The 16,493-nt window shown below is 46.4% G+C and overlaps 2 protein-coding genes across 5 annotated transcripts; one reads left to right on the forward strand and one right to left on the reverse strand.

Moving 5' to 3' along the window:
• Positions 1–728: 728 nt before the first annotated feature.
• On the reverse strand, positions 729–5,932 carry LOC106749577. 4 transcript variants are annotated; one of them, XM_014629203.1, is made up of 2 exons: positions 5,835–5,932; positions 729–5,394 (listed from the first exon to the last, which is right to left on the reverse strand). In XM_014629203.1, exon 2 carries the CDS (start codon positions 5,059–5,061, stop codon positions 3,967–3,969), a length of 1,095 nt encoding a protein of 364 aa, XP_014484689.1. In that variant the 5' UTR covers positions 5,062–5,394; positions 5,835–5,932; the 3' UTR covers positions 729–3,966. The 4 variants fall into 4 exon arrangements, with proteins under 4 accessions (XP_014484689.1, XP_014484688.1, XP_014484687.1 ...); XM_014629202.1 differs by having other exon boundaries at positions 5,808–5,932; XM_014629201.1 differs by having other exon boundaries at positions 5,669–5,932.
• A 6,578-nt stretch (positions 5,933–12,510) lies between these two features.
• On the forward strand, positions 12,511–15,600 carry LOC106749561. Its single transcript, XM_014629157.1, has 5 exons — positions 12,511–13,111; positions 13,533–13,778; positions 14,336–14,709; positions 14,797–14,951; positions 15,294–15,600. Exons 1-5 carry the CDS (start codon positions 12,511–12,513, stop codon positions 15,598–15,600), a joined length of 1,683 nt encoding a protein of 560 aa, XP_014484643.1.
• Positions 15,601–16,493: the final 893 nt, after the last annotated feature.

A 16,493-nucleotide genomic window follows, 5' to 3' on the forward strand; every position in this document is an offset into this window, starting at 1 on the left:
CGTAAGGTGTAACAAAATTCTCATTTACCAGCCATGTCGTATTCAAACGTGGAAGCTTGTGATATGATGCTTATTTTAGGTGATGTGGATGATATTAGGATGATATGATTCGTAGAATACGTCTCGCTATTCGTTCTCTACATGTTGATGAAATTCTTCATGCAACAAATAATTTTGAGAAAAGAGTACTTGCTTGCATTGAAGCAAACGGTGGACATTTCGAACACCAGGCCTAATAACATCAGCCACACNGAAGCAAACGGTGGACATTTCGAACACCAGGCCTAATAACATCAGCCACACATACACACACACACACACACACACGCGCGTACAGCAGAGAGGGTTTGGAGTCGATAAATACTACGGGAGTGACGAACCGTGGGGTCCTTATCTCTGTTGACACACACACACACACACAAACACACAACACACAAAGAGGTGTAAATCCGACCGTGCAACCTCCACCTTGGATAATCGACCTGAAACAGGCCCAACATAAGGCCCAAAGGCAAAAATCCACTTTTTTACCGTTATATCTCAACCCTCAAGACGGTTAGGCCTGTTCCAAGTCGATTACCATCATGAGACATGACTTAATCGAAAGCAAATTTAAAAAGGAATAAAATAAAAAAAACAAAAAAAAATCGAAGGTGGCGTACTTTGCGAAATTTCGACTTTAAACTTAAAAATCTCAAAATAAGGGTGAAAACTACCCCCTAAAATTTTATAAATATTTTTTTCAGATTCTACGGGAAAAATGCTATAAAGTTACAATGGTTTCAGATTTTTTTTATTGGCACGACACATTCGGATTCCGATAACCCGTGGCGATATCAAATGCCCGGTTACGTCAAACGCGATTTCCAGCCGTGGCGCTCAATGGAATCTCGACCAAAGGGAAACGAACTGCGAACCGTCGGTTCTTCTCTTACGGAAACTTGTCGGTTCAACATAATCTATGTGTGTGTATGAGTGTGTGTGATATATGTACATTTAACTGGAGAGTAGACGCAAAGCGCAAGTAGAACACGATCGAACACGACGACTCGCGATAAAAGCCCCGGCGCAGTCTCGAATGACACGCGACGACCGGTAGATAATCCAGGTACGAGGGAACTCATTGCACTTAATCTTGTAAGACGCGCGCACCTGCTGGTTGCAATTAAGCGGTCACACCTCAGATCGCTTGCGTTAAAGCGCGATCGGCTGTCGGGCAAAAACGCGGATCGGCGAATAGGACGAAATATTTTCGGCGAGTCCCGTGTATTTTTGCTAATAAAACTGTGCGATGTCGTGCGTGTTGCTCGTAATAACGAATAAGAGTTGATTCTCATTGTCTGAGCGGTGACAGTCCGTCAAACTACCGTCAAAACATTCTTCAATGCTTTTACTGGAATTTTCACAGTATCCTGCCAGATAGAGCCAAATGACGCCGGAGGACAGCGCATTGACGGCATATTGACGGAATAGACGTCATATTGCCGTCAATATTGTCGTTCTCCGGCGTCATCCGGGCCGTTATTCTGATACGAAAACGTTAAAGCATGTTTTACCACGGATTGATGGATGTTTGTTTGCCACCGTCTAGACGGATAGTGAGAAACAACCTTAATAGGGTGTGTCAAGTGTAGCCTCGAGAGGTAATATGTGATGAGAGAGTGAATGAGAGAGAATGAGAAGAAGAGAGATAGAGAGAGAAAAGGAGTCACTCCCACAGGGTGGGGTGATAGAAAGAGAGAGTATTAGTTTCATAGTTGAATTGTTTGTTGGTGATGTATCCGCGAATGAACAATGGGGCGGATTGTTCTATCAGAGACGTGTCCACTTTATCCGATACTTGCCATTTAGCGTTTGTTACATTTGACTCCGCGGTAGTGATAAGCGATTAGTGTTTTTATTCCATTTACTCGCCCGTTCGAATTTTACGCGTATCCGTTGCTCGTTAAAATCGCCGGTCGATCGACGACGACGACGATTGTTCCACGTCGGTATCCTCGTTGTTCACGGATATGCGACAGAAACGAACATGTACAAAAGCGCGTGCTTTATTCTTGCCGAATAGATGTTTAGTCGTAATTCCCGAATAGCCGCTAATCGTCCCCGAGGTATCAATGATCAAACGATATGTTCGTGTTCGTTCGAATGAGATCCGCTCGCGAATCTCACGTCAAAATCGGTACGAAAATCATTCGCATCGCGCCGGAAGGTTAATTTATTTCGCGAAGAATCGCTCACATTTGCGCAAATTCCGTCTCATACTTGCGTTCGCTCGTTCGAAAAGAAAGGACAAAATTACGCGAACCTCTCGTTTGATAATTGCGCGTTATCGTAATCGGTGCTCGCTGACGGATCGCTTCTTTCTCGGACGCAGCGCCGTTACGTTGTGCGCGGAGAGATCACTCGCTTTCGAAATCACAATCCAGGTGGACCAAGGACAATATAGAGAGAAGGAGAGGGAGAGAGAGAGAGAGAGGAGAGAGATGGAGAAAAAGAGATCGATCGAATCTACATATAGTGACGGTTAGAATACTCGTCAGTTGTCTATTTTTTCCGTTATCGGCCGCTCGAGAACGTAACACGTACATAGATGAAAGGCATATTTTATAATCCTCCGGAAGCGACAAAGAGTCAATTTAGGGCGGTAGCTTAATGTCGTCTAAGTGAATAAAGTGTACCTTAAGGACGAGCCGCGAGTTATGGTAAGTCCGGCGCGCCGGCGAATGGAAATGTATTTGGCAATGATTGAAAATAAAGGATGATTTTGCGAAGAACGGCCAGGCGCGATGACCGCGAGACAGCAAGGCGGCGGTGGCGGCGGCTTTTCTTAAAATCGAGGCCTCGCCATCCTGTTTGCGTCATAATGCTAGTTTGCGTCATCGCGCGAGTTATTCGACGTGTGATAATCATACTCGAAATCCTATTGCGCGCACCGCGGCATTACGTGTAATCGGCGGCGCGAACGATCGTGAGAGAAATAATAACTCATCATCTCTCAGTGTATTTTTCGTTTCTTTCAAATATTTGCGCGCGCGCCTTCGATGCGCAATTTTCACCCGCATTACTCGTTCTGTGACGTTTGCCACCATCGTTCACCCGAACTTCCCACAGACCACCCTGTATTGTTTTTTATGCAAGAGTGCACACTGTAAGCGCCATAATAGCTTGAACATTTACGCCCGGTGATGATAGAATATTTTGATCACACGTGAATGAATCGACATATTCGTGCATTATGATTGTTGCTTCGAAGAATCCTCGGCGATTCACAGAGTAATCAGCAGTCGTGATATACGAATACGTCGATTCATTGCGCGCGAAAAATGGTCAATAGGCCTAGTAAATGTTAAAACTATTGTGAGACGCTTAATGTTCGGTAACGTATCGTAATCTTATCTGACGGCGCACCGTAACGCACGGTAACGCATCTGTTCGATTATTTTTACCCGCCCGTGGCGCTAATTGGTATGTTAATTAACCAGAGTCGCGAAAACACGTCCGACAACACGGATGACTGTGTTGAATACAATTAGCGCTGTTTATTGCCCGACGTTCCAATGTTTGCCATTTCGACTTTGCGTTATTCGACGCACTCGCGTTAAGTACACGCTGTGGCGATGTGCAAACCGACCGTTCGTCACTTCACGTCGCCGCGGTAAACGCGGTGTAAAAAGAACATATACGTGGAAATTACACAACTTTATACTTCCACGAATCGAATACGCGATATATGTACATTCATATTTGGAGTATGAGATAATTAACGAACAGCAAAGTGTACAGAGTATACAGGATTCGGATCACCACATAATTATAACATCCATCGAAAAAGAGACACCAGAAACAGAGAAAAGGTATCGAGTATTACCCTCCTATTTGTTGAAAGTATTTACTGAAAGAAGATTCGGTAATTAACCATCAAGCCTGGGCCATAGTCGAAAAATCATTTCTCTCGCCTTGGAGCCTTCAAATGCCCTCGACAGTTCGATGCATCGCTTGATTAGCCAGGAACCTCTCGACCCTCTCTTGAAATTCCCTGTTAGATTCCGGCAAGGGTAGTCGCGGTCCGGCGAGGCACTGCAAGCCGGTGAAGCCCTGCAGAGTCTCCGACAGCCGACGGTCGTGGTCAAGGATGTCCGGTCTGGGCGCCGGGGGTTTCCTCTTCTGCAACTGTGATCTCGTCGTCTTCGAGCCGGCGACGGCGTTGCTATTCTCCGGCAGGCGGTTCATCATCCCGCGGAAAGCGATTTTCGCGCTGAGTAGCGACCAGAAGACCTCCAGGAGAGACGCCACGAGGACGTTCAACGTCAGCAGCACCTTGGCGTGCGACGAGTTTTCGTATTGACTGCGCCAAAGAGTCCCTTCTCTCTTCAAGCCCACGGGTGATCCTTGCGTGACATTTGCCGCGCCTTCGTTCTGGAAGATTTCCTTGGAGACGATAGCCTTTTCCACCAACGTGAAGGTCGCTCCCGCTTTGAGATCGTTGTAGCCGCCGTTCCTGGCGTGGAGATCAAATTCATCGAGCTCGGAAGAAGTTGCGCCGTTCCCGTCGATTTTCAAGAAGCCACGATCGTCAGTGGTATTGAACAGGTTGTCCTTAAACAACGATGCAATATCGTTCGCACGAGTATCGTTTGCGGGCTTCTCGAGAGGATGCGGGGAGTAACGCGGAGCGTCGAAGATTTCCTCCAACGGCCACAGGGACCTGCCGGTGGTGCCGGTCGATGCGGCCGCGACGTCGAAGATCGTGACGACGAGGCAGAGGATCGCCGCAACGAGGGAGAATAGGCTGCCGTAGAAGAAAATCGCGATGTTCCGGTCGATGTACCAACGCCGCCAAGCGAGCAGGCCCGTCACGAACGGCACCAGACACGCAACGGACAAGATCGGGCCTTGCAGAGACAAGGCGAGGGTGCCCAAGAGGAGGGACAACGCGCCGAGGCCGAAGTGAACCAAGGACAGGCCGCCTACCGTCGACGCCGAGTAGCGACGCTCCGACGGGTACAGGGACGACAACGGCGGTTTCGTCTTCACTTTGATGATGTACACGTTCTCCGTCATTGTCCTTCTCGCGACGGTCACGTCGCGAAATCGCTGTCGCCTTTCGCAAACTGTCACTCGCGCGAGCAAGGGTATATTCTCTCGCGGCGATAAAATCGCCGATTACGACGTGCTCCGTACATCGGTTCGAGATGTTAGCGGAGTCAGTTTGTCGTTGTTTAACAAAGCGCACAGTCGGGAAGACGGATCGTTAATTCGCACTTCGCAGCGTCGCGCTGATTCCGCCTGAAGTCCTTTCGTCGATGTTTTTCCTAGAGCTTTTTCCCCGCTACGTCCAGTTGAAAAGCACTAAATGAACCGGCCAACCACCGGATTACGAAGTCAGGCTGGAAGCTAGAAAAACATTGACGAGATTATAGAAACGGCTGCACAAACTACTCTGCAACATATTCAAGAGCGAATCAAGATCGATGAAAAATATTTTTAAAAAATCACTCCTCATAATTTCGGTATTTTGTCTTTTTAGTTGACCAAATACTAAGTACACTCTTAAATGATGACTTTCACGAAAAAGAATATTTCAGCCTCAATTTCCTCTCCCCTTCATATCCCGTATTTATCTCAATCACGCGAATTAATAATTCAGTCTTGCATAACATATACAGACACTGCGAACGTAATGTAGACTGGCAGTTTAGTAGGTCAGGAAGCAAAATAGCGCGGATGCGAAGTCAGACGGTCGAGAAAAGGCGCCCACGATCGAGCGTGGGAAAAGAGTCCGTGAGGTGTGATCGCGATGATTTTACCGCCGTGTATTCGACGCTCGATTATACCGGATGCGCAGCTCGCGATCGAGTTCGAGGCGGGTTCACGGAGAATGTTCAAACGACACTAATTCGACGACGTCTAATGGCAGAGTAGAAGAAGCCGAGTCGACTTCCACGCTGCAACACAGCCGACCGACCGACCAATTATCGTAACCACTTCTCGTTCGACTTAATTGAAATCTACGTCCGCCTCCGCGTACGCCCGAGGATTTCGCCGCTCCTCGCGCGGCTTTTCGCGAGATAGGCATCTTGCGCAATTCGCGGCTAACAATCGCTCGCTCGTGACAGAATCCAGCCGAGTCTCGCCAATGCGGAACGGTTCACACGACGCTGTAACAGACATTTGTGTCGTGAACGGAATAAAAACGGGACAAAGTCGTAGGTAAGGGGAGTCCCGAAATCACGTCAGACTTGAAAATTGAATCATGTTTACAACGTCGTTTGCGCAAAACGAGTTGCACACCGAAAGAAGGATTTGGTAACAATGACCGAAATTTGCTTAGTTTCAACTGAATTATTTGGTTACTGCAACTAAATCATTTAGTAGATATACTGTACTACAGTACCATATACAATGCGTAGTATTAAGGTTGGATTTGGTTGCAGTAACTGAACGAGTTACGTCCGGTTGAAGCTATTTAACCAAATCTTGGTAATTGTTACCAATTCTTCTTTCAGTGGTCAACACGGCAGTGACCAAGAGTACGTCGTTGCCGCTCGATCTCTCCCCCTTTTTTTTTCTCGCGCCGTAATGATGCAATTAAAGATTACGAGACGCCATGGTTATGTTGCCAGCGCGCCCTTGTTTTCCCGTGCGTTCGTTTTCACGTTATATATACGTATATCAGCGCGTTCGACCGTGCGAATCTTCAGTGAAATTTCCAGCGAATCGTGAATGCGCGCGCCGAGAGATGCACGGTGATTTAAAGGCGGTGTGAGACCGTCTGAAAGCCGTAAACTGCTCGCTTCTTTGTAATCCCAGAGTTACGTCAAAGCGTGATCCTTTAGCGCGTTGACTGCCGCATCGATTTCCATTCATTGTATCAAATCTCAACGGACGATTGAATTACAAAAGATACGGTAAATAAATGCTATTTAAGATACGTATATATCTTTTACCTCGTTTCATCGATTCTTTATCGAACGTAAAACTGATTTTTCGAGAATACAATTTATTAATTAACTGTTATGAAGTATAAATATGTTACAACTGCAATTGATAAGTTTTACTTTTACATATTAATCACAATTTTTTTCAATACTTTATACGTATAGTGTCACAATACCGGTCACCGGTCGCAACGTTCGATGTATTAAAGATGAAATCCCGCGACGAGTAAATTCGCCGACACTAACGAGTGTTAAAAAAAAAAGAAAAAAAAAACGCGAAACTCACGATTCAACATTCGTTTATTGCTGAATCTCACGTTAAAATTTATATAAATTTATTTATACTCCCCTTGAAATAATAAATAAAAAAGATCTGACGGTAAGTACCATGTCTTCCGGGGACACGCGCGAGCTGAAGAATGACATTGTACGGACTATTTTGAAAACTCGGGATGAGTTGGTAAATTCGCGGCGACACAGCATTTCGACGGTGTTTCGAATCGCGTGACACGCGACCCAACGAACATGAGATCATTCGCGAACAACGCTTGAATGACGACTGAACTAGTACGAAGACTAGTCCTCGTTGAAGTTGCTACGAAATCTCGTACGGCCCTCCCACGCAGCCAACTTGTAGTGAAAGGGACAACAGAAAGCCAATGTTGAATATAGGTACCTTGGACGCGTGTTAAGCTCTGTTCACACTATTGACGATTTGCGCACACGCGGTAAAATGATCTTGGCAATGAGAGCAAGATCGCCTTACGTCCTCCTTCGCGTTGATTATACTTTGCATCCTCTTTTTGTCGCACACATAAGCAATATCTGTCATGAGCAAAAATGAACAAAAATCAATTCCTGGAGATGCGGAGCAGCTCACAGCTCGAAGCGAAAAATGATTTCCCATGTTTTACCATTCTAGCGTACCTTAATGCATGATCATTTTGAATTTTTTAATTATATGCAAAATTATCTTGTTTATATTTAATAAAATAGTCGACATTATCGCTTAGTAGTATTTAATAACAATTTACGTCTACTTAGCTACCTCCTATCTAATGAAAGTTTAACTGCAAAACCCTTAAGAGAAATCTTTTCTGAAGCGAAGGACATAATTTGCAGTTATAATAGAATTTATAATAAAACGTAATAGAAAATGGAAAAAAAATTATTGAACAAATTATGTACAATAAATCTACGATTTATGCGCTCTTATATCCAGGTGACTTCGATTTTCGTAATCTTTAAAGAACTTCTTTTCCCTCTTGATGCGAAGCGCGAAATTTCCGGAATGTTTGCGTTTTGTTTTCGAAAAGTGCATAAAAGCGCGTACAACTTTACCGTTAAATTTTCTTTGCATCAGCAGACGCTAACAGTTTGCGACGGTTCTCGAACGTAATCTAGATGAATTATTGCGACCCATTTGTGTATATTTTGCATATACATTGTCCGCATAGTTGATACTCGCCGATCTATCTGATTTCTCGCGATTGGCGGTCGGTCGATCCTGCTTGTCTCTCACGAAAGCGCGACCCTTCCCCTCGGTATGAAAGTCCCGTTATAATCGAAGGTAACTCCCAGAGAGCAAATGTATCCCAGGGTCTTCGTCGAGGATCGCGCACTGAGCTAACCTTTATTGTTAGCCGCAGAAACACGTGGGTTCCCTCGACGCGTGACCTTTTCCTTCGATTGCCGCTGAGGAGTCATTCGTAGATTGCGTTACGATGGCATCCGTCGACGAAGGCAACACTCGAAGAAGTCTCCCGTGGTCTTTCGGACGTACGACGACGTACCTTGATCAAGTGTGGAACGAGCAAGGCTATCAATCGGCGTTACATTAGTCACGCATGTCGCATTTAATGTCCAACGCATGAAGAAACGAAGTGAGAGATCTTTCCCTACTAAACGTCGCTTTGGATATCACGGTCACTTATAACGCGAAGCGAGATCGATTACTGTGCTTGTTGGCGATATACGATAAATGAAGCTGAAGAGACGTCTCATAAGAGCCCGCAGCTTTCGAGAATAGCAGAGAAATTTTCGTTAATATGGCTAATTTAGCGTTATCGGTAAAAGTTACGTTAATTCATTCCTGCGTCGACCTGTTTTTTTTTTCCTTTTTTTATTACACCGACTTTTCTTTTTTCTCATTAACACCAGCGCAGAATAGTTCTCGGATGTTCGATACAGGCAGATAAAAAATGAATCCCTCCCGATTACTCGTGCGAGCAATGCGATTCGAGGTGGACGTCATCCTAAATTTAGTCGCGAGTATTTCGCATCAATTGTTGCCGTAGCTTTGTTCCTATTCGAAAAATCGCGATGAACTTCACCACAGTTCTACACAGAAGAAGAAAGCGCCGGATTCAAGTAAATAATCACTCCGGTGTTCTTTAGTAAATTTTTGCCTGGATCAAGTAATATTTACTTGACCCACGGCGCATTATCGTGTCCTCTTTCACTGGATTTCTTACAAGACGCGCGATCGCGTCACGCACGCGAAAGGACAGCAGGTACGATCGTTCGAAACGCCAAGGCGAGCGTCGTTATTAGCGCCGTTCTGTAATTAGGAAGACGATCGAGAAAGTATAGTTCGCAGCTCGAAGAAGAAAGAGCGCGAACGCGTGCATTACGAGCGCAAGAATGGGACGGAAGAGGAGGGAACTTTCACGAGGCTGCGGTATAATCGCACCGCCGATGATAAATCGCTCATGCGTAAATTATGACGCGCTCTCCGGTGTATCGAGCGTCGCTCCGGGCACTCCACGCTTCCGGTAAGATCGATCGAATCTTGAGAACCCACTCGTGCGGAAGATCGTCGCGTATTCCGAATCGGCACGTCGCGGAGAAATCGGATCGTCGTCACGCGCAACTTCGCGCAATGAGATAATACGCGGTTCTCGCGACTGCACGTTCAAACAAATCGGCGTACGAGCGCGTAACTTGTAACGACACACGCTCGCGTGTGGACGTTGCTTGTTCTCGCGTGTGTACCGGTCTAAGTAAACGTTATATTATCCGGTATCGAGTTTTGCGCCGATACCGTGTCGAAGTGGTCGCGATCGCATGACGCGAAGATGTAGCGATTCATTTCTTTGCAGAGACGAGTCACGCAGAGACACGGGACACGAATATCATGAATCCCTTGTTGCGTCTGAATCGCACCTGCCGAACGTCTTACCGCTTATGGGTTAAAATCATCCAGCATACATCTCGGGCACGTGATGTAATGTATCGATGGCTGAAAAGAAAGAAGACACCTCTCTCTCTCTCTCTCTTTCTCTCTCTTTCTTTTTCTATCCCTTCACTGCCGATTCAATAGCCAAGAGAAAGAAGCTCAAAAAGCAACGTGAAAATCTTTACCGAGACGTCGCGCGAGATTTATCCGAAGAAAGGCGTCCGAGAAGCGGGAAGCCGCAGACCGGAAGCCGCGCGGGTGCAAGTGCGCGCTTCGCGACTTGATTAACAGTTAGAGCGTAAAAATATGCCGATCGCGGGTGACCGCGGGTCCGGTTTCTCTCTGTCCCGCGTCGCTTTTTCCTCGCACTTTCACGCGTCCGCCGGTTGAGGCCCCGAAAAAATGGCGCGCCTAGGCCGTTCGCGAGCCGCGCGCCGTTTCGACTGCTTTCAACGTGGAGTGACTTTTCGGCCGTTAGCGTGCACATCGTGCGAGTGCGAGAGCACGAAGACCGTGTTCCGGCACGAGGAGACAGAGAGAGAGAGAGAGAGAGAGAAAGAGAGAGAGAGAGAGAAATAAACGGTGTGTTTTCGGCTGAATTGCATTCATGTTGGAGCAGCTGTTGCTATCGGGGCACGCGTCTCAACGGTCGCGGCAGCTGCCCAGAAAATCGACTATGGTACACTCACCCTGAGTTCTCTCGTTCCTCTCGAACACCGGACAATCAAATACCACACCAAGTATCGTGCGAACTATGTTCCGCCCGTTACTTCCGTTTCATTTATTTAAATCTTGATTTATTCGTGTAATTAGTCAACATTTATAAATCGTGATTTAAAAAGACGAAATTACGTTCAGTAGACGAGAACCTTGGAAAAACTCGATTTACAACGTTGACTTGATTTCTATCCGAAATTAAACGGGAAGTAGTCTCCGTTTAAATAAAATGTTTCGACCATTCGCTCGTAGAGCGAAGAACAACGGAGAGCGCCTTCGTCGAACGTTGCGAATAAATGAGTTTCGACGGGAAATCTTAGTACGTTGTGGATTTCTCTCGAGGTCCGCTCCAAAACGACAATCATGTTCGCTTAACAGCAGGCTGTATAAAATTTAAATTACCGGTGCCTGAAATTACGCGCGACGCGACAGCAACGTTGAAAATCCTGGGCATAATACACTATAGCCAAGGAAGGGCCCCCACCCCACGAAGGGACACCGGGCCCGTATTACGTGAAACCCCGTGACGACCCTCCCTTCATCTCCCCCCGAGTGCGCATACACAGATACGCGAGGAAACGCATGGTGAAACACCCTTGACGCATCTGCTGTTAAGGGAACTCGCGAGGCAGTTTATCGAGAGCAACGGTCGTGCACGCATCGCGCGGCTAACGAAAGTGCGCATCTTAAACGGATCCCTTTGCATTATCGTGCGTATCTCGCGTCGTGAGATCATTAATCGTTATATAATACAATCTTTGTCTCGCTATTGAAATTGTCGGTCGGAAGACACCGAACGCATCGGGAACTGAGCGAGCCGTCTCGGTTCGGCTGAAATTCACGACCCTCTTCAACTTTTCGGAGGAAGAAATCGAGCGATCGAGTGAACGTCACGCGAATTTCGCGCATGAAAGGTGCCTGGGAAGATTCGCAGACCAGCGACGCGTCTCGATATCGGCGCAAATTACGAGCTTGGAGCTTCGGGGACTCAATCATCGCGCTCCTGTCGCAACACCGCGACGATGATCCTCACCGATCGATCTTAGGTCCTGCTGATTCTGACGCTGGTTCTATCAACGTGTTGGTATCCGAAGAACTTGGCGAAGAACTGTGATCGTCGGTGGTCCGTGAGACTACTTCCACGCTCGCGTGACAATTTCAAGGTCTGACGTTTGAGTTTTCGGAAAATTTGCGCCAGTTGTCTCCGGTGCATCGAACAAGTCCGGGAGAATTTTCAACGACGAGGCGCGCCGAGGCGGAACGAACACACACATCCGTTACTCCCCACCACGTGAATTCGAAAAGGAAGACGCAACGATTCCGCCCGAGACGAACAAAGTGAGAGACATTTTCGCCGATTATTCAGCGAGTTCATCAAACTTGAATGCGCGTGCACGAGCCGGCGCGCTCATCATTTACTTAATAACGGGCTGCGACTCGACCGTTTAACTTCTGATTTACCCGCGCGATAACCGACACCGAGCCTCATACTCACCATCACCAGATTCATTCGGCCAATTCAGCTCGGTCGAGTCCTTCCCTCCTCGAGGAAGCCGCTTCAGCTTCACCGATGCTTCGTCGCGAAACTGGCGCAACGAGCCCGCCGTTCTTCCCACGTGTCCGTCCAACGTGAGGGCACGCTCGTCCTTCGATGATTGGTACCTCCGAGTAACGATCATGGCCCAAGCACCAGAACCAACGCCGGTGCATTGCTATACCAACCCGTCGTTCTGCCGTCAATCGGAGTACATACCGGATGATCACGCGAACAACGGCGGCCTACCGCCGCCGCCGCAGTTTCAGGGGAACGATGATCTGCCGCCGCCGCCGCCGCCGTTGCAGCTGCAGTATTACGCGGGTCAGAGCAACCCGGCCTTCCAGGAGCCGCCGGAGACGGCGGTGGTGGACGAGTCGCGCGACCGCTATTGTTACCTGGACGATAACAGGCCCCTCATGCACAGGAGGTACGCCAGTCTTCCGGTGGAGGAGCCTCGCGTGACCTATAACCAGTCGTCGCGGTACGAGTACATTCAGCGGGACGACGAGCGCGGCCAGTTAACGCGCAGGGGCTCCTCGAGGTATGAGTTCATTCCGCAGCAGCAGGTGCAACAACGTTCCGCGCCGCCGACCAAGCAAGACGATCGAGGAGGGCCGCAGACCTGTCGCGCCGCTAATGCCGGTAGATACGCGCTTATACCGGGTGAGCAGGACTATCAGGACGAAGGCGCGCAATGGAGCAACGTCAAGTCGGCGCCAAGGCACATCAACACTCCGCAGGGTAATTTCTCTTCAATCGTAGTTAAAAGCCGATGAATTCAGCTCTTATTTGGAATGACATTGTGTACGGTTGTTCCTTTTTCTTTAATCTGTTTTTTTTTTCATCGAGATCGTGATGAAAAACGAACGAATCGTATAAAATACAACCCAGGAAACTATTAGTAATATTACAAGAAGGTTGAATTAAATTTTTTTCAATTAACTTTGTTAACTGAGGTTTTCCTTTTTTTTCGAATCTTTGTCTTCACGTTCTCGAGAACGAATTTTCGATCTAATCGAACTTTATCAGCAGGTAAAAAAGGTTGTTGAATTTTCCTTTCATAAGAAGTATGGTAAACCACTACGATATGTATAGACCGACATAATAGAGCCTTAACATTTGAAGTTATATTTTTCTAGAGCGCGAAATATATTTCTTGCAGGCCGTTACAGCAGAGTTCCTCTGCAAGATGAGAATCCGCCAGCGCTGCCCGAGAGGAACGCGCAGGAGCTCTCGGCGTCGCCGAAGAACAACTTGGCCACGCAGAAGCTACACGAGATACTGACTACACCCAGGAAACCGAGATCCAGATCTGAGGAGAGGACGCTCTCGCCGAGGAGACACCAGTCCTTCAACCGGACCAGCACGCCGCAGAGGAGAGCACTCACTCCCGGCAGTTCCCCGAATGGTACGAATTATTAAAATAACACATTTTATACTTCAGTATCATACTAACATGTTAATTTTGTGTTAACTTCTGACATAATATTTTTCGTTACTATTTAACATATTCATCTCGTGTTAAATCGGTCTAAGTGAACGTTATATTATCCGGTATCGCGTTTTGCGCCGATGCCGTGTCGAAGTGGTCGCGATCGCTGACGCGAAGATATAGCGATTCGTTTCTTTGCAGAGATGAGTCACGTAGAGACGAATATCGTAGTGGTTTTCCATACTTCTTATGAAAGGAAAATTCAACAACCTTTCTTATCTGCTGATAAAGTTCGATTAGATCGAAAATCCGTTCTCGAGAACGTGAAGATAAAGATCTGAAAAAAAGGGAAACCACAGTTAACAAAGTTAATTGAAAAAAATGTAATTCAACCTTCTTGTAATATTATTAATAGTTTACTGCACCGTTTGAGACATGTGTGAAACGTATTAACAGATTAATTTATTAATTGATTAACAAATTTAACATGACATTTTTTACCGTGTGCTAACGTCAAACGTTTTGCTTTTCAGATCGCACTTTCAGCCCAACGCGTTTGACTCCTCAAGGCACGCCGCAGAGCCGAATGTTCTCGTCCACAGGACCTCAGACGTCGACGCCTAACAAGGAGCCATCAGCCCGCAGATGTCTTCCCCTGCTGGAAAATCCGCCACGACAGCAGGATGTCTGTCCAGCCAGCAATTGCGGCCGTCTTCGTTACGTGGGAACCGCTCCGGTCGACCTGATAAACATGAGCCACAGCGAGCCGCCGCCTCGCTACGGTTACATGGATAGCGGTTTGGAATCCATGCCGATGGTGTCCGGATCGCCTAGATATCAGATGGTGCCTGCCGACCAGAAGACCTACCAAAGCGTCGAGAGCGCGTTTATGGCTCGTACGGCCGTCGTAAGTGACAGCATTAACTCAATGGCGGAATGACACCACAGATAACAGAACATAGAATTATCCTTCTGACCATACGATTTCGCGTAGGTGCCACCGTTATCACCCCCCAACAGCGACGCGAATACGACCTTGGCGAGCGGCGCGGAAAAAGGCGACAGGAAGAACGCGCCGTTCCTGTTGGTACTAGTCGGCGTTTTAACTTGCGGCCTTGCTCTGTATTTGTCCTGGTCGCAAGGAAGAAGGTAGAATTTCCCTCCTTTCAATTCCTCTCGCTTTCTTCAACGTCTCGAAGAGGGATTACCCGGGTAAAAGTTGCGTCAAATTCCGCGCGAGGAATTTTCTTCTACTTAATCATATATCAATTAATTATTTATTAATATACCAATGTCTCACAGTAAGTAACAATAATAATAATAATAATTGTGATAATAAAAAAATCAAATATTTCAAATATTTAATTCGTATACACACATTGTACCAACTTTGTACAAGTTTCTCAGCAACCGGACGAATTCTTTCCGCGACGTCACACGCGAGCGAACGTCAGATTAATCTCGAAATCGCGACAATCATCGCATTTTCAGATACTACTTCGACAGCGCAGCCGGCTGCGGTGCTTGCTGCACCTTAGCTGGTGCGTGCAGGAGTCTGCGAAGGACCTGGACAGGACTCGGTTTAGCCGGACTATCGGCGTTAAGCTGCGCAGGCCTTCTGCTGCTCGCCGTCAAGTCCCCGAAAGATGGCACACCCCTTCACGACATCACGGCAGGTGCTTTGTGCGGTGTATCAGTCTTGGGCGCTGGTCTGGCCTTGTTGGCCCTTTTGTCGCCGAGGTGCAGCTTCGGGCGTCACCGACGAGTGCATTCTTGGATACCCCGATTTTCCCCTTAGTACCTTAACACTGTGTTCTCTTGGCGATCATCACGGTCGTACACGGAGACACCACGGTAGGTATGTATATGCGAAATTGTCTTTCCGTAAAGAGGAACTGCAGAAATGCGACTACATGCCGGATGAAACGAATTCAGAGAACGTACGCTGATTATTAGGTCACGATATTTTCTGTTTCACGAATGAAAAAAAAAAAGAATGAAGACACATAGATGTAAGAGCAGTCGATCTCCGTGTAAAAAATAAAAATATAGCGTATGCGAGGGTAGACATTTTGTTTCTTTTGGTCTTCTTTTTTTTTAGATGCGCTCATCGAAGCGGAATTATCTTTTAACACTTCGAAATTTGTATAAAAGATAAATTATTACCGTTTATATATTTATAAGCGCTGATGCTCGCGTTTTACACTATATAAATGTGGAAATTTACGAATTTCTTGAACACAAAACACTTTTTCAACGCGTACGAATTATCGCGTGTATACATATGTTTATCCGTTCTCTTTTTCTTTGTCTTACTATTAAGTTACTTGCGTTATTCGAATCTATTTAGAAATTCTACTTATGTATTGTTGTAAACTGTATTGTTGTAAACTGTATGATAATAAGCAACAAGTACCAGTGCTCTCATATTAGAAAATAATAATCTATAAGCTATTATATTTAAGATACACCAAGTGCGTACTTATTAAAGTAATTATACTATAACATACGAGGCAACTCTATGCTTATAAATAACATCCTAAAGTCGTGCAAAGATCTTGCGGATGGAGAACAAATTCAGCGGTATATTTTTGTACTGAAATATATGATATATTTCATATATTATATGATATGTAATGTAGACAATTTTTCAAATGTCTCTCAATGTATTCATGTACTCTTCCATCATTT

Source organism: Dinoponera quadriceps, unplaced genomic scaffold (assembly GCF_001313825.1).
Source record: "Dinoponera quadriceps isolate SergipeBrazil2010 unplaced genomic scaffold, ASM131382v1 scaffold3990, whole genome shotgun sequence".
Taxonomy (NCBI): domain Eukaryota; kingdom Metazoa; phylum Arthropoda; class Insecta; order Hymenoptera; family Formicidae; genus Dinoponera; species Dinoponera quadriceps.

Coding starts and splice junctions, on each gene's coding strand:
- LOC106749577 (XM_014629203.1), bottom strand. CDS start 5,061: ATGACGGAGAACGTGTACATCATCAAAGTGAAGACGAAACCGCCGTTG.
- LOC106749561 (XM_014629157.1), top strand. CDS start 12,511: ATGGCCCAAGCACCAGAACCAACGCCGGTGCATTGCTATACCAACCCG. Junction 13,112..13,532: donor GCACATCAACACTCCGCAGG/GTAATTTCTCTT, acceptor TATTTCTTGCAG/GCCGTTACAGCAGAGTTCCT. Junction 14,710..14,796: donor TTATGGCTCGTACGGCCGTC/GTAAGTGACAGC, acceptor GATTTCGCGTAG/GTGCCACCGTTATCACCCCC.